Here is a 26,982-nt window from a genome sequence, read left to right as displayed (position 1 = left end):
CTGATTGATGACAGTGTAAAACTGCATCAAGGATCAAGTATCAAAGGCTACAACAGAGGCTGTCAGCGTCTTGCAGGTGATTGTCTGATGTCCATTGGCAATGGAATCAGTTTTAACAACATACAGAAGTTGGGGCTGAAGTAGCCTTTAACTGATTGGAAAGACAAGAAAACAATCAGTCATGTCGTGCAAGCCACAGCTATACATGTTCACAGATATGTGCCAGATGTGAACAATAAAAAACATTTGAGACCTTTTTATGTTTCGGAAAATACATATAACAGTAGAGTTGACAGGCAGTTGACAACAGGATAAATTATTTAAGAACACCTTGCATTCAGAGCCCAGAGATCTCTCATTTATCATTATTAATGCCAGGTTTGTCAGATCTTAAATTAACCTATAATTTTTAAATAATGAGTTAATGGTTGTACTACCAAATAAAATAAAAACAAACCTGTAAGATTTTCTTTTCTTCTTTGTCTCAATCATTTGAATCACTTCTATCCTGTCATTGTACAGAATTAATATTGAGGTAAGTATGGTTTAACGATGGGCGCAAGACAGATATTTCAGTGTGAGCCTCATCCATCTGAATCAAATCTACCAACAATAACAATAAATAAAGTCTTCAGGGGTAATGAAGGATACACGATGCAAGGAGGGGACTCAGTTGGAGCGACTGTAAATACACTTTAACCAAGAATAACACAGCCATACCCAACAGGTTTGTAAATAACTTTGCATTTGAAAAGATATTTGATGGTGTGAAACCAACAATAAATCTTTTTTTTTAAATTGAGATTTACTGTACATGAACTTAATGTGTGTGTATGTACATTTTTTAAATACATTTGCTGTTGATGAATATGCATTCTGAACTCAGTTTAATAAAGAAAGTTATGAAATCAGAAGGAAGTGGCCTTTTTACTTCATGCTTGAACATTTTTATTATAATAAATTCAATTTATTCAAACAGTGAGATTTCTTAAATTGCAATGAAGCTGTTCCCTGATGTACAGTACTGAACAAATCTGTGCTGATTCCAAAATCCATCCAACTTTGATGTTAGTAGAAGTAGAAAGCAGGAGACCCTGACTCAGCAAATACTTACTGCAGATCAGTCACTGAAAGGTCAGTTCTGCACAGCTAGCAATCCTGTAGATTCAAAATGGAGAAACCTATTACATCACAACCGAAGAGTCCCACAGGGCACTGATCTTTTTAATTAAATGTGGTGCAATCTATGAGTGATATGAGAACCCACAAGTCCATGCAAAGCTACCTCTGGGTGCGGTTATTTAGATGTACTGTAGATATAAACATGTATTAATGTGAATAATCATCATTTTGTTTACGGGTCCACATTATCATCTTGACATATCAGTTATTTCAAAGAAGAAACAATTCACAGCCGGATGTCCTAGTGACTGAGTGGTGACTAAGTTCTCTATCACTGACCTGCCTAAATCTTCAATAGTTGAAGCAATGATGAAAGTTGTGACAGATTATTACAACATTTCTACAAAATTTGATTGTAATTAGGAAACAACAAAAAAAAGTTGCTATGCACATCCAGACTCACGAAGAGATTTTCAGCTGCCAGTAACTTTATTTGCATACACTTTATAAGAATGATCTATTATTATACGAATTATCCATCATGGTATTCAGATGCCGACTATATCCCACAGTGGTGTTTGTTCACATGTTGGGTACGGAGACGAGCAAAGTTCCCACTCTTGTTCTATAGAAAGAAATAGTAAAAGGATCTCACAATGGATCTTTGTGCCATAAAGACAGTGAAGTCACAGTTTTCCAGGCTTCCCCCTGAGATGCCTGATGAGAGAGGTAGGGCTGAGCAACAGAGGGTTGGTGGGACGAATAAAGGGACAACAGAAGGTTACCTCTGCTGACTTCTCTGTGGTAAACACACACAAAAGCAGAATCCACCCTGTTGTCACTCCGGCCTCTGTCACAGCTGGTGTGTCACAAGTGAAGTGTCTGCTCTCTAATGGCTTCGCTCCTCACATGAATTTAAACTTGATTTCTTCAGGCATTGCTACAGCAGTTAGAGTACACCAGCATTTGTGTGAATGAATTTTCTAGGGGTGAAAGAGAGAGAGAGAGAGAGAGAGAGAGAGAGAGAGAGAGAGAGAGAGAGAGAGAGAGAGAGGCCTTTCTCATCTCTGTAATTGTTCAATTAGACTCTCTTGGGTAACTAATTGTTCCACCTCATTTGCGCAATGTAATATCTTTGTATTACATTGTCTTTTAAGTTGGTGTTGCTGGCTGCTGAGTAACATCAGACTCTAGCTTACACTAATGTGCCTCACGCTGACACAGTATAGTCTTCTTGGCACACCAGTCATTTCCTCAGCTATATCCTATGTCATCCATGTTATGGTATTTCTAAGTGCTACACTTCAAGTCAGACCAAGAAGAAGCCTTTGGGATGAAACATTTTCATGAACCTCAAGCAAGTCCAATGCCTTTGTACAGCACTTATTAACACTGAATATATAATCTACTGATGCTTTATGCTGGATCAGTTATAATCCATTCATAAGAACAACTTTTGGGTTAGCACGGGAGATGCATATCCTTTCTTTTCATTAATAATGCAGTTATATGTGTTTGTAGTACATAAATAAATGCCTACCAGTTTGTTACTTTCTAATAGTCATCACATTTACAGTAAGAAATATTAGTTATACAACAATAAAGGACTTTCTCACTTTCTAATAAGCCATAAAAGCTGCACTAAGTCATTCATAAAAGTTTTTCCCAGCATTCCATAAAGTCTGCAGCTAAAAAAGGGTGTTAATATATAGATTTTGAATCAGATTTGCAGTCCACTGGAAAGGTTTTCCTGATGAGCTAAGGAGTTATTTAAAAGACAAAGCAAATATCCTGTTTACAGTTGTCATAGAAATCCTTTTTAACAGCTTTCTCAAATGTGGCACCATGCAGAGCTACAATCTCGTCAAAAAACGCCCCCCTGCCTGTCAGCTTCAAATATACAGAACATCAAAGCCTGTGCAGTGCAGATGGAAATGAAGTTTATATGGCTTCAACAGTGTGTCAGTGAGCAGGTTTGTGCCCCCTCATTGTGAGTCAACAGCCTGTTCCCTCCTGAACTCAGAATAACTGAGGTGACAGACAACATGTTGACTTCCCTGGTCTGTTTAAAACACACTGAAGCACCCAGATGACAGTGTCTGTCAGGAAACACACTCAGTCCCTGTTGCTACAATGCTTTGAAAAGCTGCTGTTCTTCATGATATGAATTCAGATATAGTTTTTTTTTTCTACCATGTAAGGAACACAATATTCCCATCACACAGGCACGGGTGTACACAAAACTGAAAACAGTTTTCGTGTAAATCTGAGAGGGTTTGCATTTATCTTATGACAGCATCGCGATCAGGGGCTAATATGCATATTCTGTTTTATCATATTAACCAATTCCTATTCGCTCAATACATTTCTGTAACTGGTGACATTCTTGCTATTACATCCCTCGTTAATAGTTAACATCAGCTCTGCAAAAACAAAAGAAGAGCAGAAGTAACCGATGGATGCAACGAGGGCATGAAGATGCAACTGTGTGCAAAAAAAAAAAAAAAAAAAAAAAAAAGGAACGTGTTGCAATCACAACATTTTCCTTTTAAAAGCTAAATGTTTGTGAATATGTGCTGTCAGCTCAGCACTGCCTTCATGGTTTGACTTCAGAATTGGAAGCATCAGTGGTGGTTGTTGGTGGTGGTGTGTCATGCCTGAGCACATTTACCCACCAGGCTCCTCACTTCACACGGTGTGTGCTCTGGGTGTGTGTGAGGAGCAGCCTGTTAGAAATGATCCCTCAACAGCTTCTGCTGAGATGCGCCACATCTCCCGTGCGGTAGCCATGGTGAAGGTAACACAGGGATAAAAGCGCGAGGTTTCCAAGGCAATGGAAGAAGAGAGGGCGACAAATCAAATCATTGTCAGATCTACGGTAGAATGCTGGATGATGATGAGGATGATGAGGATGATGATGATGTGTTTACCAATGCAAAATGTGACCACAGAGGCTGGCCATAATGCATTTAAATTCAATTAAATGACTTTTTTATTTTTTGTGTGGCGGCGTGTGTGTGTGTGCGTGTGTGTGTGTGTGTGTGTGTGTGTGCGTGTGTGTGTGTGTGTGTGTGGAGGGGGGTGACAATATGAGGAGGCTCACGTGACTGTCTCTTAAATTCCTGTTTGCCTGCAGCGAGATTTGTCAGAGTCCGGATGGTGCGTCGTATCTCGGCCGCATGTCTGTTCACCCTGAGCGCAGGAGGTAAGAGGACTCCAGTGCCTGAGCCCTTCCAGCGACGCTGCTCTCCCTCCGTCATGCTGTTGCTACAGTTTTGATCTCGCCCGTGTCTTTTGTTTTTGTTTTTTGTTTTTTGTTTTTTCTTTCCTGCTGAAGCCCTTTTGAGTTGACTGGTACCAGGAGGAGGACTCGGCTCCTCTGCCAGAGAAAACCCTTTGCAGAAAAAAAAAAAAAAAAAAGAAAAGAAAGAGAAGAATGCAACATCGGTCTGCAGCTCCTCCAGGGTCACTCTTCTGCACTGATTTCCACAATAAGGTTATTTGAACTAAACCTTTTTAAAGCGTTTGTTCTCCCCAATGCGCGGCCGCTAGACGGGGAAGAGGAAAAAAGGGGGAGAGCGCTGCAACGTTACAAGTCGGGGATCATCACCAAAGACCCAAGAGCGTCCTCGACTTACAGGGTCTCACCCTAAACCCGGAGGAACCATGTCATCTGCGAAATTCAAGAAGGACAAGGAGATCATTGCGGATTATGAGACCCAAGTGAAAGGTGCGGTGTGAGTCTGATGTGTGTGTCCGCTCTGTGTGCATTGTCTCTGCAGAAGCCTTGTCCGTCGAGCCGGTTTGTCAGCCTGACCCCTGCATGTATTTCCCTTTCTTTTTTTTTTTTTATTCGTCTTATATACGGTGCCTCCATCTCTGTGTAGCCTACGCCTGTTACACAGCGTTAAAACGGAGAGCAGCGGCAGACTTTCCCGTCAGATGACAGGCAAACCGTGGCAGTCAGCCCAATGACAGGAGCATCAGAGAGCCAGGAGCGAGCCCCCGTTTTATTCTCCTGAATTTCTCTCTCTGTCATGTGCAAAGGTTTCTCTCTTTAATTCACCAACAGCCGAGGGGATTTCTGTGTGCTGAATGTTGACTTGTCACAATGTGGTTGTAAGACCCTGGTTGTGATCCCTGTGTTGAAATCAGTGCAGGATGGAGGAATATGTGGTGTTATTATTATTATGGCACCTCATTCTTTCACCTTTTGGGGCCTCACTGTTGTTCCAGATGTTGAACAAATATTTGGGACTAGATGTCATGCACATTGTGTAGGCTACTGTATATCAGATTCATTTGTCCATATCCATGTGTGTTACAGTGGCTTCTGTTGAGGAGGTGGCTGCAGCCTTAAATCGTCACACTCTGCTCACCTTCTCTCTTTGATTTATTATCAGCGACTGACTGTTCTCTCTCCCTGCCCTCCCCTGGTACCTCTTGCACGCACACCACAGGTAAAGGGCATGGCTCTTACTTAGTGATCATTTCAGTCCTGATTATCTCAAATCTGAAGGTAGGTCTTTAGAAGTCTCACCGGTGGTTTCACTGCTTGCTGGATTGCAAGGTGTTTTTTTTTAACCATCTTTATCTTGACATATATTCCCGCTTTGCATACCACTGTTACTATGATTAACTGTGGAGACAGTTGATATGATAGGAATAGAAAAAAAGAGAGTAGGTGATAGCTGGGAAATAAAATATCCCACGTTCTTGCAGGCAGTGATTAAAAAAGGACCTAAGACATACAGGCCACCCAAATAAATATTCACGAGATACTCTCAGTGACAGTTTGTTCTGCTGTGTAGTGTAAAAATGAGGGGGTGTATTGTACACACAAACAAAGAGCAGACATTTCCCTAAGTGGAGCTGGGGTTTGGTTTCAGGGCCCTGGACCTATTAGCCTTCCAGCATTCTCCCTCTCGGTGGTTTTACTAATGTTGCACCTCAGGGGTTTCAGCTGATCACCCCCCCAAGTCTGGACTGTCTTAGAGGGCGAAGAGTTGGATTTGCAGGATTGATCTACAGACACATTCCTCTTTGTGTTGAAAATGTATCAGCTGATTGATTTTTATCCACCAGACTTTCTCTGCCTCTATAGCGTGGCTTTTGTCCTGTGGTATGAGCTGGTCATTGTGGGGAATAAACATGCAATGTAAACATCTCTTGTTTCAATGTTATTCTCCTGCTTTCCATTTTTCTGCAGACCGTTTTTTTTTTCGGTAATTCAGGTATCAGTTGTTTAGTTTAGATCCAACCGTGTCATGGGAGAATAGCTCTGGTTTCACCGATCCAGGTCCTGTCTGCTGCCTCTGTGAATTAGACAGGGACCTTGAACTGCGTAAGGAGGAAGGATCTTAATTTATGGAGAATGCTGCTTGTTTCTCATTCACATCTGCGATGTCATCCAGCAATGGCAATGTTTTGAGTTGAACCAGGCCCTGAGCGGAACGTAATGACATTCAGATTGGAAATTGAACCTGTCTCATTCTGAGTTATTGCTTTATGGCTAATGTGTACATGGCAGCAGGGGCCAAATCATCAGTGTGTCATTGACTGGGTCATAACAAGATCGCACGGCTGCTTTATAATGTATGAGGGCTAATAGATGGGCGGCAGAAAAAAAAGCACTTGGTTTCAGCAGTAGTTTAACAACAAAGAAAAAACAAAACCACCGCCTCTGCTGTGCCTAAATACTGTTTGTTTGTCAGTTTGTTTAAATGTGATGACTGCAGATGTGAAAGGCCTGCTTAACACAAAATTTAACTCTAACTAAAATAACCCCCTGCCATTAATGAATTCTTGACGACCCTCGAGGCTGGCTGCCAAAGCCTCGGTCTCTGAAGGACCTCGGGAGATGGTGTTCACTTTGTCTAGGCTGATCAGCTGGCAGATCTTGCATTAGCATGTCAATAGAGAGGGTTCATACTCTGAACAGGGAGAGACTGGCTGAGGAGCTTGGACTGTGTTTTGTAGCTAACCACCGTGTGGTTGCTGGTCTGCAGCTCTGTCTCCTCCGGTTTGCTAGTTTTGCAGGCAGCTTGTGAAGTGTTGCTCTTGTGGGCTCAACCATCAGCGCCTGTTTGACATTTACAATGGAGGTTCTGAGGCTAAAATGAGGCTTCAGTACAAATCCATACTTCACCATCAGCAGGACAGGAATGAACTGAATTTTTAGTCCATACAATATACAAAACTGCATACGCTATAAGTCCAGTGATCACAAGTTGAGGCCCACAGATAGCTGCTGAGAGAGGTGGTGATGATACAGTACACGCACAAGGTAAATCAAAACCTGAACACTTAAATGACACTAGTAAATGTCAAGACTTGAGTGCACCCAGGCGAGACTTCATTGTCTTCAGAAGGGTCCATTTCTTATTAAATTGGTCTCGTGTTTACATCTTTTTGCTGTACTGCACTTTGGCTTGAGAGACAGCGGGTCCTCTTGGCTGGGTTCCCTGAATCCCCCTCTGCAAGGAATCACTGATTCATTGTACTTGGAGTGCAGCACAGTGTTACCCCACTCTCTTTTTCTGGCACACTGGACTCTTAGTAATGGTTTTAATCCTGCAGTGTTTTGAAGATAACAGCATAGGAAGAGCTTTAAATGTGTTGGGTCAGATGGATAGCTCATGTTCAAAGCCACATATGTGACTATTTTTGTGATTTTACACAGAGGTCATGGCCTGCAATGGTTGTCATTTCCTAGATGTTACAGTTGTCTAACTCAGGCACGACACCAGCCGTTACCCACACTGACAGCACTGCACCCACACACGAAGGCAGGCACACGTCACTGAATTGTGTTGTTGAGAGACAGGACAGTTCTGATGTGATGAAAATGACAAGACTGGAAGTGTTGTCATTTGTTTTACCTCCAGGCTGTGAACTACTGCTCTGATCAGGGAAATTATGCTCATAGAACATTTTCAGTGTCCTCCAGTTGTACACATTAATGACAACCACACACATGCACAAACGCTTGAGGTGAAACTGAAAAGGAAGCATGGTTCTAACACCTCTGGGTTCAGGTTTCTATTTATTTTTCTTTTTGCTCGTTTGCTAGTCTCTTCTGGTTCCTTTCTGCCACACTAAGCACAAACAAGCCGAAGCTCCCCAGCAGCCCGAATATAACCCTGAAAGTAATTTGATCAACATATATTTTCTAAACTAGGTGGAAGGTAGGTGATGTGGCCGTTACTCAGGGCTCTGCATGAAGTGTGTTTGTCTAATTCTACAGCAGTGCTAACTCAAATGCCTGACTCACAAACAAAAGGCATGTTTTAAGCTTCGTCACAGCAGATGATCACGCACATTTTCAAGTCAAATTATTAAGTGATATCATTTTATATCGTCTGCAGTTTTATGATTAACGGTATTTATTGATCATCAGCTTGGTTACAGCAATCTGATCTCAGCGAATGCCCAGTGTGGTCACAAACCACACGTCTCATTGCTTACATAACCCTGCATATTGTTTAGTGGGTTTGGTTAAATGCGGATGAGCATTATGTGAGAGACTAGGTGTGTCCCTGTTTGTTGTTGCTCAAGGCTACAGACAGCTTCCTTGCTGAGGGAGTTAAATACTGAAAACTGTTCATGGTGTTTGTTAGCAAAGTAACAATGATGGCTGAATACAGCCTGTGGTCTCTTTGCTCTGTGAAATACCTACAGCTTGTGATACCAACTCAGGTTTATTGCTGACAATGAACGTGTTGCTCAATAAATGTCGGGAATCTGTCTCAAGATCAGAGCTTGTTACCATCATGGTGTTATTTCGTTAGTTACCTGCTGGGCAGCATGGAGCTGGCTGTGCAGAGACTGACATGTTGGGAGTTGAAGAAATGGTCACGCTGACTCACTAGATGAGGATCGCCAGCTTGTTTAACAAACCCGCTGCTGACTGAGAGGAGATTGGCAAAGAAAAAGTCATCCGCTAGCTATTAAGGCAGAATAATCTTTAGTGGGACAGCCTGTTTATTCTGCTGTTCAATCATTTTTGGGCTTCATTAAGGGTTGGTTTGTTTGTATGGAGTGGCATTAACTTGTCAAACAAACAGGCAGCCCAGCTAAGCTTTACTGCTGCTGACTCAAGATTTCATAGTATTAGTATGCAGTAATGTCTTAAAGAAAAAGTTAGTCTTATTTTGGGGAATACACTAATTTGCACTGATGCTAAGAGTTAGATGAGAAGATTGACACCACTCTCGTGCCTGTATCCTAAATATGAAGCTAACTGCCTGCCCCCGGCTAACTTAGGTTAGCATTAAGACCAGAAACTGAGGGAAACAGCAAGCTTGGTTTGGTCTAAATGTAACAAAAGTCACCTAAGCTCGCACATTTTACCTTTATACAAAAACTAAAGAGTGAAAACAAAAAAAAAACAAAACAATTTGTCACTTCATTGGGAGTTATTTACTGAACTGCTTATTGCTAGCTCTTTCCCCCTTTTATCCAGTCTTAATGCTAAGCTAAATTAGCTGTTTGCTGGCAGTGTCTTAATACTTAATGCACAAACATGAGAGTGATATGGATCTTCTCTTAGAACTCGTGGCAAGAAAGCGTCAAGAAAGACTGTCCTCCCGTTGAAAACAGGTCGTGTGTGCAAGCAGCTTATCACGACCCATAGTTACGTTTTATTGTTAGGTTAGCCCTAGTGGCAATTATGATGGGAGCAAAGAAGAAAGTCAGGTGATGCGGTATGTAGTGACAAAGTCTGCGTTGGGAGGAGTGATGGGTCCACAAAACTCTGGACTTTGACACAGAAGGTCAGTGTTCGTTGTGTCTTTTATTCATTAGGGGTGCCATTTTAGGAGACGCTCCTATGGGTCGTATCAGAGGGTTGGGACAAATGACCTGTATGGTTGTTTAGGAAGGCGAATAAGTGTGTTTCTCAAAATGTCAAACTGTTCCTTCTGTTCCTTCTGTACCTTATGAGATTCTTTTGAAGAAACTTTAGAAGAAAGCAGGAGTTTGACAAAACATGTATTTGTCATGTCATTGACAGCACAAGAGGCAACCAGGAGAGAATTTTGACACAGTTGTCTGAACAGTAAAGCTTTCCACTTTTTATTTGTGTCCATTAAAATAGTACCATGTTAAGAAAGTGTCACAAAACTGACAAGAGAGCCACTTGTGTCTTTAGCCCTTTAGAAAACAATATATTCATGTCATACTGATGTATCATCATGTTGATAGCTGGATCGTATAAAGTACTTTCCTCAGAGTTCTCCTAGCCTTGCAGACAGTGTGATGAATGCAGCTGCCGCACGATAAATTGAGAGTTTGTGCTGTCTTTTTCACAAGGATTCAAGAGATAATCGGCCTTTCATGAAACGGCTGATCCGCTAGGCATAGATTAACATTTAGCACAGTCTCAGAATAGTTCGTGATCCTGGCATTGATAAAGAAGACAAAGGTCCGTTTAAACAGAAAGAAGAAACTGTTTCATTTTCTTGGTTATTTGGTGCCAGTCAGTGCATGAGTTCACTTCTCATTTCATTCAGTTGTTTATGCTGAAAGATTTTTAATCAGCACTGTCTGGAGAAGTGCAGCTTTCCACACCATGATTGTATTACAAGCTCTGCAATGCACTGCTGTTTGCTCAGGGACTAAAACCTAGTTACAGAGCTGTTAAACTGGAAAATTAAAAAAATGAGTGGTTGATCTGACACATGAAACCTGCTCATTAAATGCTCTGTCTCTTTTGTGTCTTTTATTATTGTATTTTCCAATAAGAAGTACATGGGCCTTCTTCAACCTGTATAGAGATACGACATTAAAGCTTCAACTAGCCTTGTATTTTGCAATTGGAGATTCATTCTAATAATAGGAAAAAACTATACAAGCTTAGGTTCGATGTGGAAAGGATGTCAACTCTGAGACTGAGAATGTTTGGATAGCCTGGGGTTATATAGGCAGGTGCTATAATGGGCTCAGACAGCTTTCCCTTCGTTTTTTGTTAATGCCAGAGTTTTTAATTGTGTTACTTTCAGGATCCAACAAAGGTTTTATAGAGTTTTTTGTCTCAACACGTTCACTGACAAGTCACTTAATGAACTGTGACAATGTAAAGTAGCTAGCTACAACTAGTAGCTATAGCATATATATACTATATCTAAAAAAAACCCGAATGAAGAAAAAAGAGCAAATGAAAATTGAGAAATCAAAAGTGACAGGATATTTTGCCATTTGCTCTATTAATGGTTTGCAGCAGGTATCCATGGTGATATGCAGAAATAGTTGATATAAAGAGAAGAAGAAAATCTGATTAAAAAAACACTTCCTGCCGGGAGAAAGTATCCTTAGAAACAGAGGAAACAGGGCAGTTGTGCAAAAATAACTCTACAGCGAGAGTTAGAAAAAGTCACTATTTCATGAAGTAATTAGTTAAGTTCTTACAGTGTAGGCTAGGGACCTGCTAGATGACCTTTATTATGTACCACTGAAGCACATATCCCACAATAGAATTTAGATAATTAAAGAGAGTTCCTCTTCGCAGCTCACAAATCCCTCTCATCCACCACTGATGGTAGAAATAGCACCATATGTGTGACAGGCTCTGTGGTTATTAGGAGCACAAAACTGTGGTATTTTGTTATATGCAAACTAATGAATTGTTTGCTGTCTGGCTGCAACTAATGATTATTTTTAGTATTGATATATTTGACTAATTGCATCCTAAAACTGCTGTTGCTGTTGCTGTTGCTGTTGTTTTGCCTGAGCAACAGCACAAAGCCAAAGATATCCAGGTTTACTGTCACAACGACAGTCAACTGGTAACAGAAGTGACAAATCCTCACAACAAAGAATCTGCAACTAGGTAGCCTATTGCTTGGTATTTCTTAAGAAGTTTCTTGAATATTTGACATTTTCAACTCTAGTTTTCAATTTACTATAATTGTTGTAGATGTTGTCTCTGGAATGAGCCCCCAAATAACTGAACTTCAACCTGAAAGCTGCAGAAAATAGGGGGCTCCTCTGTTGTGACTCATCTGACAGTTTCACTAAAAAGCAGAAACACAAAGGTGACACGTCTTTCCTCTGTCTCTCTCTTCTCTCATCTTTTTGCGACTCAACTCTCAGTTTCACCTCCTCTGAGCCAGTGCAGAGAGGTGTGTTTGTGTAACTGATCTTGCTCAAATGTAGCTGTTGTTTCAGACGCCCCCACACACTCTGCTTTTATAAAAGCAAAATGTTGTTGAATGAATTGAATCATTTAAAAATTCTAGTGTCTCGATGCATTAACACATACTACGTGGTGGGAGTATTTGATTTTAATTTGATGCAATCAGTGCTCAGGAGGAAAAGGTAAAAGTAGGTTTACTGCTCTGATGAGATGCTGCTGCACCTCATCAGCTTCACAGCCAATTTTCCACCATGTCTCAGTGCATACAGCCCGTACGTGCCTCTTCACTCACTGCTGCCACCTATCCGCATCCATCAGAAACCACCTCTCCGCCAATAAGCTGCTCCCAAGGGACTGGTGCACGCCCATGTTGCCATGGAGACACGTCTAAGCCTGGTCCTGCAGAGCTGGATCCTGGATACAGCAAAAGACGGACAGCTAGAGTCTCAAAGGGCGTGTTTCTGGTTTCCTGAAGCATCACACTCGTGAACCGTGCAGGCGTGATGACGATACGGGCAAAAGAGAGGAAATCAAAGAGAGAGACAGCAATGAGGAAGTCTGGGATATATTTCTCTCCTTGCACTGGGCAGCAGAGCGTCTGTTGAATGTTTGTTCTATTGTCATCATGGGCTGAGTGTTTTTCTCAAAGTGTGTGGTTGAAGGTTTATTACAGTTTGGGAGGCTTAGATGAGCGGTCTGGATGTTTATTGTCAAGCTTTAAGTCAAAGATTATACTCTGGATAGCATTTATTTTCAGTGAGAATAGTGTGAGCGCAGAAAGCTCCAAGGTAATGAAGAACATAATGCTTAAGACAAGCTCTCTAGATTTTTAGTTTGACAGCGGAACATGGGATAAACCAGCCGATAATTAGGAGGGAGGATTGAGAGTGAGGGACGGCCCAGAGACTGACAGCTGACATCTTGCTGTAAGGCGCTCCATCGGTTCACCTCTGCTCAGCCATTGATTGGTCTCAGCTCCTGTTGTCTTATCTTTGAGTACACATGCTGCAGCAGTCTGGGCTAATGAGGGACCAGGCGAGATAGAGACAGACAGAGGAGAACCTGCAGCAACATCAGGAGCATGCCTTCATGAATCCAAAATTGCATTAATCATTATGGGATTTAAAAAAAAAAAAAAAAAAAAGAACAGAGAAGTGGGGGATTAGTTCAACGACTGGAACTTGTATTATGAGACTCAGTGCGGGGGACAGAGAGAGAGTGAATTAAGGTCTAGATAAGGGTTGCGTTTGTCTGTGTGTCTGCTTTTCATGTGAATTTGGCTCTGCAGTGTAGAGCCCAGATACTGCAGAGCTGAGTGGGGGATTAGGTTAGTGAATTTGGCTTGGAGTTGCTTTTGTCTGGTGTGTGTGTGTCTAGATGCTGTATGTGTGTGTGTCTTAACGCATGATGATGTGAACGCCCAAGGACATTATTTATAAGTGTTTAAAACCTTCTCAGGCTGTTTATGATTCATAATTTGTCCACATTACACAGAGACATGTAGTTCTCTTCTCCACACTCACTGCACCAATATCCAGTGTTGTAATAAAGCACAATGTGGAATCTGTGCTTCATACTGATTCAGTGAAACACTTAAATATTCAGTATCAAACTCAGATCATATTTTAGCTTTATTATCCTGCAGTGAAGTGATCCATCTCCTCTTCAGGCAGCCGGCCGCCCTGTGTAGCCCGGCTTCCCCTGCTGCCCTGAGGATGCTCTGTAGAAAATCTCATTTACTGCACTCCACTGTTCATTGCGTCAAGACATCACGTGGTCCTCCTAAAGAGCAAACTTGCAGTAAAATGCTGCATCAGTGCATCCCAGCTGGTGTTCTGAATTGACTTTAGGAGGAGGCGCAGGTTTTATTTTTAATAATATAATATAATCAATAACATCTTGATCACAGTCTATAAACGTGTCCGTGCCGTGCTTTGAATGCATCAGTGACAATGATACCTGAAAGAAAGTTCAGTCCTTTTTTTACTGTGGATCAGTTTTACCTTTTTGTATCCATTTGGGAAGTTGTTGACAATGTTTTGCACTGAGCTGCATTTTGGCTGAGGGCTGCAAAAAATAGAACATCACAGAAGATCTCCACACCACGTCTGCAATGTAATCCATTTCTCTGATGTCCGTCTGTGTCATCGATACAATCCGTTTTTTTGGTCGAGTACGGCGCACTGCTTCTGCTTCAATCGTCATATATGACCCTGTTAAGCTTACAAGCAGCACGTGTGTTGGTTTGTGTGCTGCTGCTGTTCACTCTTTGTACAACACCTCAGTGAACAAAACACACGCTCAACACAGCCAGATGTCCTGACCAATGGAGGAGCAAGAAATTGGCTCTGTGCAAACCAAGCCCATGGCTCATAGATGTACACAGTCATTATAAAAATAACTTTTCTGAGCCTCACGAAGATGAACCCTGAAATCTGAATTTGATTCATAGACTGTCGGTCTAGTAAAGTTCTAAAAAGATTAAAAAGGTGCATCACTGAATTACTTTCTATGTCATTTAACTGTGCAGGGAGCCGACAGGAAGTCAGCCTGCCCCGCCAGAGGAAGTCTCTTACACAGATGCTGTCAACCAGCTCAGCCAGAGAGAGGCTGTGCTGTGTGTGTTCTGTGGGCCAAAAAAATCGCAAACGCTTGTGGAAGCCCACGAATACTTTGCCATATACATCTCGTATCCAGTTCTTCTAATACATCCAGAGTGCAAGCCAATGCATGTGTGTTAACAAGCTTGGCAGGGGAATGCATGAGACTGGAGATAAAAGCTGTCATTTATTGTTTTTTTTCTCCATGTATAAAAGATTTGGTTTTAGTGCAGACATGTTTCAGTTCACTCAAATTCAGCCTTCATTTAATATTTCTACATCAGCTACACTCATTGCGAGACACGTCACCATGCTCTGCTGTAACACAGCTGCCAATGCAGGATTCTGTCTGTGAGGGTCTAAGTTCAGGGATCTCCAACATCCTACAATTGTTTTCAGAGGTTTTCCTGTTCGGCGAGGAGACAAGTGTCCACCATGCTTTCCATTCCTGTCCCTAAACGGTGCAGGAGGAATAATACTGTGGAGCAGGTGTCCAGTAGAAGTGGTAGGGCTCTAATAATGATGATGTATAGACTTGAGGTCAGGAATGTAAAGTGTCTGTGATGAATAGTAACTGTTGTCTTAATATGTCAGTATGCCATAATGAAGCAGCAGTAATGAACCTGCCTGTCCATTAAAAGATGGCTGTTTATCTTGGACATAATCAGACTTTAAAATTGATTTGTTCTGCTACATACTTTAAGTTTAATTAACAGTCTTTTAATACATACGAGCCAGTTCCCAGTTATCTGCGGACAAGTCTAGTTCAAAAGAAAAGAAACGGCTTTTGGTCCCAGGAAGTCCACTGTAATAATACGACTCCATTGTTAGTTTAGTGTTTCATGAACCCACTGACTAGAAATGTTGCTGGATTAATGCAGCTTTTGGGAGTTATATTCGCTGTTGCTAAACATTATGTGGATGTTTAGAGAGAAATGTTGTGGACTTCATCATCGTCGATATATCAAACAGTTGAGAGGCAGCGTTTATTAATGGGAAACGACTAAGTGAACAAGGCAAAGAAAAACAGTATTTGCATACCACAAAAAGGTTGTACGTTATTGTATATACAGTAACATAGTAAAGAGTTGTGAGTAGTAAGAAAATGTCTGAATTGGAGGAAAGGAAAAAAACATTTTAATAGTAATGGCTACACATATTATGTCATCAGCTGTCAAAGCTTTGAAAGAGGAATGTGTCCTTCAAACAAATCATTTCAGCCCTCATTTGTCTGAGTTTGACCATGTTTCAGCTGCTCCAGTCCTCCTCCCCATTTTCTCCATCAGCCTTTTTGTCTGAAGATAAACCCCTCCTTCCTTTAAAAAAAGGCAGATGGCTCCATCTCTAAATAGAAACTCATAGAGGCAACACACAGTAGGTCTGCCACAGATAATAACCACATGCTTCATCAAGCACCAACATTAAAGGTTTAACTTGCCCACTTTGAATTAGAAGAATTTTTGGTAGGTTGCCCAAACAAATCCCACCTGCACTGGGAGCACTTCCCATCCCATCCCTAAATCCAGTAACAGTGTAATCAAAAGCACTGTTTGAAATGCTAATTGTCTTTCTCAAATTAAAGGTCAACAGCTTCCATTGAGCTCATGCTTTAATACACTGAATGCTTTGCTTAAGAACAACGGGCCATGCTAATAGTGATATAGTAAAACTGGCTGCCAAAAGTCCCCTTTTCATTCCATAAATCAGGGATGTTAATTCATTTTTTCCGGAACATTGCATATGCAGATTTATTAAGAGGCTAATTTGGAAAACAATGTTTTGTTTATGCTTGATGACATTCTAGCTGCAACACATTCAAGCTGGAAGTGGGGCATCCACTCGTGGGTTCAAAGAACTGTTTCATACATGTAAGGAAGGTGAGGAGGTATGAGGGAGTGGGTTCATTTCAAGGTTATATATTATACAGATACTATAGGAGAATGATATTAAACATTAATCTTTACAGCTTTAAAAGCCCTTGATCTGTTGGCGGTTTGAACTAGTGATCATTCCTGACAGCAATAAAGACTTGTGTGACAAACTACTGTTTTATCTGTGCTATAAACACTGCTATTTTTATTTCTTCACTTGGTACAAATCAGAGCCAATTATGGATATCAGAAGGATTTCTGTATGTCAAATCATCTTAACTTTTACTGCAGGCCTACATCCAGAGCGTTCCTCGTCCTCACAGATTGAAAAGAAGCACAGAAGGGTCCCTCACTTTGAATAAACCACAGCGAATGAAGCCACTCAAAGAGCTGGGAATACTTAGGGAATAATTCTCCAATTGCTCATGGTTTCTTGGAGGGAAGGGTACACGCTACTTTGGTGTGTGTGACCTATTTTTCCCAAACTCATCTGTCAAATGCAGAGCTGCAGCTGGTGGTTCAGAGTTCCCTTTTTTTGTGAAAGAGTGTTTTCAGAAGTCCTCCCTGTCACTCATGCGCATCGGTGTCACATTTTCCTGGGGCATTTCTTTTGGCTCGCCTGCTTTGGCTCTGTTTCTCTCTGTAAAAATATAGAACAAAAACATTGCAAACAGGGAACGTAGCTTCTTGTCTAGAAAGGAAAGGCATTCTTGACAGGACTGATGTAGCAAAGTGGTGTCTCTCCCCTGAGCTGGTTCAGAGCTCCTACTAAAAACCGAGCTTTAAGCCCTCAGTGCTGTGGGGCAGAGGGAGGCCCCTGGATAAAGGGGAGGGCTGGGACAATGGTTAACCACATAGTGAAGCATGCCGCTCGAGGCTGAGACCAGGCGGCACGACATCACAGAGAGAGAAAAGGCTCCCCTGCTTCCCCAGCTGACAGAGCCTGCATATATATCCATGAGGCAGGCTTGGGTGACCAAATTACACCCTCAGCAGCATGGAAACACAGTCTGTGTCACTGCTGCGGCTTCAACATTCAGTCAGCAGTTCATCTGCCTGCAGTGTTGCTGCCATGGCTCAGATATGTGTAAAATCCATTCTCAGTCCTTATTTTTTCAGGGTTTTAACTTACAGTGACTCGTGTTGCAACAAATGGATGTTACAACATGCAGTGACTTACATTTAGGAAGTTCATTTTTCCGTTCCTGCTTTCAAGTGCATTTCCATGCCGACCTTTTGAAAACAAATAAAGACAAAATGCAAGAAAGTCCTTTTGAGTGGAGGAAAAGCTTGAATGACCTGGCCAAATAAATTCTTTCTACATTAGAAACAACACATGATGTGTTGGATTCTGTGTTCCTATGGGAACTTATAACTTGAAATGAAGGAATTTAAGATTTTCTACATAAACCTACAAAGCATTTGCCTCTGTTTTGTCATCATACAGGTTCATTTGCAATTCTTTAAAGATTACATGGAAAAAAAAGGAAAACAAACAAAGGGATGAAATCACAGCTGGCTTTTCTTTAAACTGAAATTCTTGTCACTAAATTGACTCAGGAACTGCACTGAGGGAAATTGTGTTTTTATGTGACAACAAAGCGTCTTGGTTTATTCGAAACAATTTGATTTCCAATCAAGGTTCCTCATTAGATCAGGAGGTTTGCTTTCTTTTGATAAATGACACCACTGTTCCTGTTTACTTAAGCTCCTCCATCCCGTTGTGTTTTTGTTCTGCAAAATAGGCTTTTTTCTGTTCCTGTGTTGAGGCATCATTGCTGCTGATGACAGCACTACAAAGAGGAATCAGGTTTCTTTCGCGGGTTCCCACTGGAATGAAGGATCTGGAGTCTGCCTAGCAGCATTAGGTTCCTCTTCAGTAGAAATGTTACTCTACTACTCGGTCCAAGAATGGGATTGTATTAGCTTTTCAATAAATCAGTTTGATCTCACTGTAGGTTCACACACTTATGAGAGGTCATACACACAGGTCATCTTACTGGCTTGGCAGGGATCCTCACTGGGTTCTTGCTCTCAGCTTTGTTTTGCTGTTAAGAAAAAAAACATCCTACAAATGTTCCTACGCTCTTTCCATTTCTGTTTCTTGCGCTGTCCTGTCAGTCACTGTAAATATATTATCTTCAGTTAATCAACATCAAAATTGACTGAAAAAACAAATGTCCTTTGTCCTTGCACATTAACAATACTACTTGCAGTACAATCTGCCTGTCATCTTAACCATCATTTGTTTTGTGCAGTTTTACCACTAGCTTTAAAATGATGTCCCTGTTTTGAAATGTTGTTCATGGTCACATAAGCTGCTAATGCAGGAACCTTGTTTAACCATGATGTGAGTTTGTAGAAGACAGATACCTGAGATTATGATGATAATGCAGTGCTTGTTTGACATGTTGTTTTTGACCAGGGCCTGTTGTGTATTGCTGTGATAGCAGTGTGAACAGTTGACTCATGTAATTTTTGTTTGGTATTTTGATGGACAGAGATCCGTAACCAGCTGGTGGAACAGTTCAAATGCTTGGAGCAGCAGTCTGAGTCTCGTATCCAGCTGCTTCAGGACCTGCAGGAGTTCTTCCGCCGCAAAGCCGAGATTGAACTGGAATATTCCCGCAGCTTAGAGAAGCTGGCTGAGAGATTCTCCTCCAAGATCCGCAGCTCCAGAGAACACCAACAGTTCAAGTGAGTGTCCCTCCTTACAGATGTTGCATGCACAATGTTTGTGCATTTGAGAGGTTGTGTGTTATTTGTAGCATTTTCATATTTGCTTTCCTTAATGACATTTACTTCAAGTCATCTTCTTTTTGTTTGAGTTTGTTAGAGTTCACTTTAAGTTAATTTTTTGTAAAGATACTTTCCCTTTATTCCTTTTAGTGTGCACCCTGATCACAGGGATCTGATCCCTAAACACACTGTTTATGACCTGACTGTAAGACCCAGCCCTGCTGCTAATCACAGTGCCTCGTTTGATTACAGTGCAGACCTATCCAACAAAATCCGCCATTATGTTTATGTACTGTAAGGGAATATCTGTTATTACAGTCAAGATCTTTATGATGTCCTCAAAGGTCAGCGTGATGATGAGGATGCAGTTCATTAAAGAAGTTAAAGACTGTTGAGGGGTGGACTTAACAAATTCAATGCACTCCTGGTGCTGAAATCTAGCACTTAGCTTTACACAAGAAAGCTTTGAGTGAAGCTTTCTGCTTCATTATGTTTTGAATTGCACCCATTATGAACAAGTGTGGCAGACTTTGCACAAACTTGGCGTCAGGCAGAAACCTATGAATTGGGTTTGCATCAGTGTGGATGTTGATGTTGAATTAAAAACCATGTAATTTATTCCAAGAAAGTAGCTTAATAGAAAAATAGAACAGCTACCACACAATACAATTGGTGTGCTACCTGTTTAGTTGATGGCTAAATGAACTTTTGTAGTTGGAGAGCTGACAGCTAAGGACAGATCACTGTGTTATTGTACTGTTATTGAGTAACAAGGATGAACAGGGATTAGTTGTCATGGATTAAAATGTTTTTTAGAGTGTTCAACGTATCTACTGTATGTTGGGGGCCATGGCTCAGGTGGTTGGCAGCTGATCCTTTGATTGGCGGTTTGATCCCCCAGCTTCCCCAAACCCTAGCTGTGTCAGGAAGGGTGTCCTGCATTAAACCTATGCCAAATCAAATTTGTGGATGGTGATCCACTATGGGAACCCTTTACGAGAGCAGCTGGAAGACATATTGACTGTAGGCCTGTCCTGTACAAAATTATGCAATATCAATATAGAATTACAAACCTACACTTACAGGGTCAGTATTTTTTTATTACTTTTACAGAATTAAACAATTTTACTTGTAATATTTTACTGAAAGACAGTGTACATTGGCAAAGTACAAAGACAAAAAGGACAAACAGACATTGCTAGTGAAGGAAACAGGGAATATGGAAGGTCATATAATATCATCGGATCAAAATCAGCTCACCTGTAGCCTTGACCCATTTAGATTTGCAGTCCTGGAAATACTAAAATGTACGCTGGTGATGAAAAGAGGGCTCGTCTGCACAGAAACCGCCACTAACGCATTGGTACATGACTCACGCAGGGCATGAAATTAAGCTCTGCCGCTCCCAAAATCAAACACCTCAGGCGAACAGGCAAGTTTAGTTCAGTCTGAAAAGAGGAGCACTAACCCAGCTGTGATCTGGCAGCAGGTCTCAGGCATGAATCTACACCATCATATATGTAGCCCAACCCCAGCTCTGACTTGTGCAAGTGGAAACAGCAGGACTACATTCCAAACATTTTCAGATCTTAAAATTTCATTTTTAGGTTGAAATATGTACTATGAAGAGGTCTGACTGACTCTCAGATGCTCACTGATCTGCTGCAGTTGAGTGGGTGACAGTTACCTTTTACAAACATGGTTTAGAGATGTGGGACATGACTGTCATCATTGAGCACTGCCCCTCAAGTTCTACAATTAATTTGTAAACAAAAAAATCACTGCCAATAAATCAACAGTGCCTTTACTTAAGTGAGATATTTTTGCATTCGAATAAGGCCATGTATAAATTGTGTATATGTATGTATATGTACTGCAAGTGTGAGAGTGAGTGTGTGTCTGTGTGTGTGACGTGGATGAGGATAATTGGGTCCAGCTGTATTAGTGGAGGCCAACTTCACACTGGCGTCTGGTCGTAGATAGAACTGTGCTGCTGCTGCGACACAGTGGCTTAACCTTTGTTAAGGTACTGCTGATCTAATCCACACAGTGAGGGACAGGTGTTAGAAAAAAAACAACAAATCCCTAACAGATCTTCTAACAATATTACACTTTACACTGTCAAGATCATGGTGAACGGCCTAGCCAAGTGTCTCAGTGCACACATACACACACACACACATGCATGCACATAGATATACAGTATAGTGATACCTAAATGGACAACAATGAGGTGTGGCACTTTAAAATGCATTGACTTTTTAGGCAACCCCTGTGTACTGTACTATATTGTACTCCTTTGAACTCCATCAATTCAGCAAAATGTGTAAAAACAATATTTTAGCTCATATCGTAATCCAACAATATGAGCTAAAAATTTTAACTGAGGAACTAACAGACCACACAGGAAATGTGGGTGGGAGGTAACTACCCATGCTTGACATGTAGAGAGGATGTAGTGTTCAGTCAGACTGAAAGTCCTGCATTTCACACTCATTCGCATTAGAATGATTGATGAATGACTTTTTCCTGCTTGAGGGATGTACATAATGCATTAAATTCAAACTGACTGGTCTACCATTCAAAGTGAATTTAGAGAAGCCACAAAAGGCTCATAATGTGATTGCACCTTATGCCATACAGTCCTGATCTGAGCAGGCGGGCAACCACAAATCCTGACAATCAGCTCTGACACGCCCCTTACTGTGCCTTTGCCTTTCCTCCCACTTTAGTGTAGTTAAGTTCATGGCAAGCCACCAAAACACCAAGTGGGCTTAGGCAAGAAAAACCACTTGTGTTTGTCCAATAAAAACATTTAATTGGCCAAAAGTCCAAGCATGCACTGTGCACCATCCAAAACAGAGAAAACAGAAAAACATTTTAGACCCCTAGGCCTGACAGAGCTCTGTGTTTTGTGCACACTATTAGTTGATTTTGTCTTTGTTATCTTTGACTTGGTATTTCATCAGATGTAACAAATCTGAATTATTCTTTTCCAGACAACCTTCAACATGCCTGTGGCCATCTTTCATTGCAGTACAAGTTGTGCGCTGTAAGCTCAGAGGGGTACTTCAGAAGCAGCCTAGTAACTTTCACTGAGTTGTACCTTTATGTCTTTGAGGGACATCAAAACAGAGCAGTAAAATAGAGTCATCCTGACCAGGACAGACTTCCATATGTGCTGGATCACAGCCTGCAGTCTGTTGGCTGAACCCTCCCAGTGCAGATTCATTAGCAAGCTGAATGCCATTGTGATTTACAGCTGCTGCAGCTACAGCTACACCGCAGCAACCCAACCAAGGATCATTTCGCTCTTCCACTTTACCTCGTTTACCTCAGTGAAAAGAAACACTGAAGGGTTACTTAGCTGATCTATACTGCTATGCCAGATAGTGCACTGCTTTATTTCTCTTACTGGTTCACAGTCCCTAAGAGACAACAGCTAACTTGATTTTAATTATGGAGCAGATGTTTCAGGGTATGTCATTACTGGGATTTATAATGTACCCCATCAAATTAGAGTGGATTGGTATCGTCTATCTGTTACACAGACACATACAGATGTAGCATAGCACCATTAAAAAGGCAGCTCATGCAATATTGATATAGAGAATAACCTGTCTGGGAGAGATAAGACAGGGCTTGCAGTGGTGTCCAAATTGGTGTGCGAGTGTGTGTGTGTGTGTGCACATGCATTTGTAGTAATCTCTTTGTGTGTGTAACCAAGTGATTGGTTTGGGAGGAGCTGGGAGATAAGTGTTCTTTTTTGCAGTGGGTGTTATTTCAGGTTTGAAGCTGCCTCTGCTTATTTCTGTGTGATGTCTCTGTTCATTTTATGGTCAGCATGGCATAGCTTTGAAAATGCTGAAAAAATGCAATCTGTGTCAGAGGCACATTTGTATTTAAACAGCCTCCATGAAAGAGTAGCATACAATGCTTTGGTTATGATATAATTATGAGGAATAATGTCTGCAGTTGTAGGATAGGACCAGATGCTTCAATGGTGCTTTGTGGACTCCATCTATGGCTTTAGTCCCATATATAGTCTTACTGTGTTGTTGAACCATGGCTACGCTCTTGTGGTCTGAGGGGCAAAGGTTAAAAGGTTAAACTATATCTCTCTAGGCTTGGTTTGTTTGAACACAGCAGTCAATTCCCTGCTGTTGTCAGATTGACACTTCCAGCTGATGGAAGTCAGCGTGTACAGCATCGGTAAATTAGCTGGTTTGCAGTTTGTGTTTCAGATCTTGTCAGACCCTTGTCTCGTCTTCACTGATGCTGCACTACACGCTGCTCTGCTCTGGCCCCTGCGTCTGTGCAGCTGTGTGTTATCGAATGTTGGCAGTCTGTCCCCTCACTAGAAAAAAAAAAAAGAAAAACTGCTAAATGATGTGCAAATCTGCAATGTAGCATCTTGAAGCTCTGCTTGAAAACGGGGGCAGAGCAAATTTGAATGGCAAAGCTGGCGGCATGTGCCCACGTGCCCCTTGTCTTTTGAAACTGTTTGGCTCCTTTTCCTTGGCTGTTTCATTGATAAGCAGCAGGCAGGCAGTGTGGAGGGGATTAAGGGCCTTCACAGAGCCGAGTCCTGGTTTGATAAATGCACACTTCCTTCTGGAAATCCTGGCTCAGACACATCATAGGCTCTGTGTGATTAGATGGTGGCATCCAGTGCAGCCATGACTAAAGCACGGGCACTGTTCTATACAATGCTTACTTGTTCAGGGTATGCACATTATGGAGACAGCTTGCCATCAGTTTATCCTTGAATCAAAGGATTATCAAAATATTCTCCAACCATACACTCTGTCTGTGTGTCTAGTCTTCTTTATGCTCCTCCATGCATTCACAGAATAAGTACTTGCTTGTCTCTGTCTCACAGTGACGATGTCTCACAGTCACGATGAGGGAGAGCAGAAAACTGTAAGACAGTCAGGCAGTGCTTTGTAGGATGAGACAGATGTAATAGGATGCCAGAAAGCTGCACTCTTCTCTCCTCCTCCTCTTCCTTCTCACTTCTCTAGAGACTCTCAGAGCTCATCGTTTGCCTTCTGCATGTTAATGATATCCTGTGTATAAATACAGAGGGCACTGAGCCATCCCAAACCAACCCTTTTGAAGCCCTCTAGATTAATTGACCTGCAGGCTGTCAACTGATACTCAGCCTTTTTACGGGAAATCAGAGAGGAGGAGTTGGTACAGAGTGGAGATGGAGGAATGAGTTTTGCTGTGTGTTGGCCCTCTGTAAAAGGCCTCTGTATTAGAGCCAGTATAGGAAAGGTAGTGTCTTAGTGCCATAAAAAACACAGGTGAGGAGCTACATTTAGTATTGTGTTAAAATACTCAGCTCCCAGAGATGCAGCAAGTATACGGGCCTAATTACCAACCTTCTGCTCCTAATTCCTGTGAAATGAGGACAGCAGCAAGGAAAAAAGAGGTCTTGTGTCTCTCTTTGATGCTTAAAAGTTCACCATTAAGAATCTGAGATCTTCTTATTTTTCCCAAATTATCAACCTTGCACATTTTTTTATGAACTGTCAAACTCAGTAGTTGATGTAAGAATAAGTAAGGGTAACTTAGCTTGGCTGTAGGAATGGTAGTGTCGGTCCACACTTCAGTATTTAACAACTATTGAATAGATTGCCATAACATTTGGTACAGACATTCATGGTCCCTGGAGGATGAAGTCCTCCTCATTTTGTCTGAAGTGCCACGAGCAGGTCAGCGTTTTCACTTATCCAGTGAAATGTCTCCATATGTACAAGATGGATTGCCACAAAATTTTGTGCAGCTAGTTGATATATCCTGATGACTTCAGTGTTCCCCTGACTGTTCCCACAGCATGAGGTTGGCCTTTCTGGTTTTTATTGAAAATTCTTGGCAACTATTAAATTGTTGTATGACATTCATGTCCCCCTCTGGATTAAATGTAATAATGCTGGTGATTTCTTACTTTCCATATTGGAACATCATCAGATCATCAAAAGTTTTATTTTCTCCTGTACTTTGTTTTATGACCATAAAACAAAAATTTGTCATTCTCATCAACACCAGCTGTAGTGTTTGGTGCTAGTTAGAAAATGTTAAACATGCTAAAAGGGTTCTCTAAGAGGAGCATTATAACGCACTAAACTAAGATGAGCATTATTCTATGCATGCTAACAAGCTGAGAGCCTGATTAGCTCCAAGTACAACTGTGCCTAGCGTACATGCTAGCATGGATATAGAGTCTTAGTAAAGTTTGGTATTTTATGAACATAAATAGGTTTTTGTGTATGTTCCTGTAGATTAAATACCCATAAGTCCTATAAATTCCAAAATTTTAGGTTATATTATAATATAGTCATTGAATAGAAAGTAAATAACCTGGTACTCCAGTCAAGTGAAACACTTAATAACCTTAAAGGAAAAGTGACTTAAGCAGCACATTTATCAGCATATTGAGGACCACGGTTCCATAAGTACTTTAAATCATCAGAGGAGAGCCGAGGATTTACCTTTAGTGCACAGTGAACTGTGTTTGGGTGTGAAGCTGATGAGGATAAAAAAGGTAAGAAAATGAGAGCCTGGCGGTGCTTAGGGATGTGATGAAACATCTCTGACCACTTTTAGGGATTAGCAGAAAGTGGAGTTACTTGTTCCCTAAATCTCTCCACCACAAACACCAATTATACACCAATGAGCTGTGTCTCCTTACAGGCAGATAGGTCAGTCAAGCAGAACTGGTACAAAATGAGGGATGGTGAGACAGTAGAAATAGGCCATCCAAGAGGAGTTAAGGAGACTGAGGTCTACGTTAGATCATCTATTGTTAGTAAAAACGAAATCTTACCCATCCTTTTCACAGTCTGGCAGATGGGTTCATCTCATTCTGGTACAGCAAATTAATGTCCAATTTAATCATTTCAGTATTAATTTTTGATTGCAAGCCTAACATGTGCCATAGATTGATGGCTGGATTTACTCAGCTCTTTCAAATTGCCATTACATTTCTGTAATTACCAGTTAATTGACTTGCCTTTCAGAAAAAGTGCCTCTCAGGACACCATGCTCAGTCCAACGCTGAAGAAGAAGCCCAAACAATAAATGGAAGTTTACTACATATGCAAACCCATCTTCTGCCCTTCACTGATGTTATGAGGGTGATTTGCTGGTGCTTGTGTCCTGTCAGCCTGGTTTAAGTGTATTTAGGGGCAGAGTTAAGTAAAGGAATAATGCAGAAAGCACTCTGTAGCAGCTAGATATCAACTTCATTAGATGTGATTAGCATTATGAAGGCTCTCTGAAGGAGGGCTCTTTGATGCTCATCCCTTTTTCTGCTTCACAGTGAAACCCTATCCCCCACCCTGCTCTGGCTCTCTCCCTCCTTTGCTCCCATTTCCCCCTCTCTCTCTTTGTCTCTTCTTTGGGGTTGGTTGATTGATTAATGCTCAGATAGGATCCGGACAAGGGTATGGGTTTGAAGGGATTGTGTGTGTGTGTGTGTGTCTGTCTGCTTCTCTGTGCCTTGGTCTTT

At 41.4% G+C, this 26,982-nt stretch overlaps 1 protein-coding gene across 3 annotated transcripts in view; it reads left to right on the top strand.

Moving 5' to 3' along the window:
- The first annotated feature begins 4,224 nt into the window (after positions 1–4,224).
- Positions 4,225–26,982, top strand: part of srgap3 (SLIT-ROBO Rho GTPase activating protein 3) — a 57,057-nt gene continuing 34,299 nt past the window's right edge. For 2 of the 3 annotated variants that reach the window (XM_071494013.1, XM_071494012.1), the window contains exons 1-2: positions 4,238–4,852; positions 19,229–19,424. In XM_071494013.1, coding sequence (XP_071350114.1) covers positions 4,789–4,852; positions 19,229–19,424 — 260 coding nt within the window. In that variant the 5' untranslated portion in view covers positions 4,238–4,788. Of the gene's footprint in view, positions 4,853–19,228; positions 19,425–26,982 lie in introns of all 3 variants that reach the window. The other variant, XR_011693164.1, reaches the window with a different exon arrangement.

The sequence above is a fragment of the Trachinotus anak genome, unplaced genomic scaffold, assembly GCF_046630095.1.
Source record: "Trachinotus anak isolate AG129_WGS33_773 ecotype Australia unplaced genomic scaffold, CSIRO_AGI_Tana_v1 ptg000013l, whole genome shotgun sequence".
Lineage (NCBI taxonomy): Eukaryota > Metazoa > Chordata > Actinopteri > Carangiformes > Carangidae > Trachinotus > Trachinotus anak.
Note: the sequence above shows the minus strand (reverse complement) of the source record. Positions and strands in the feature narration are given on the sequence as shown.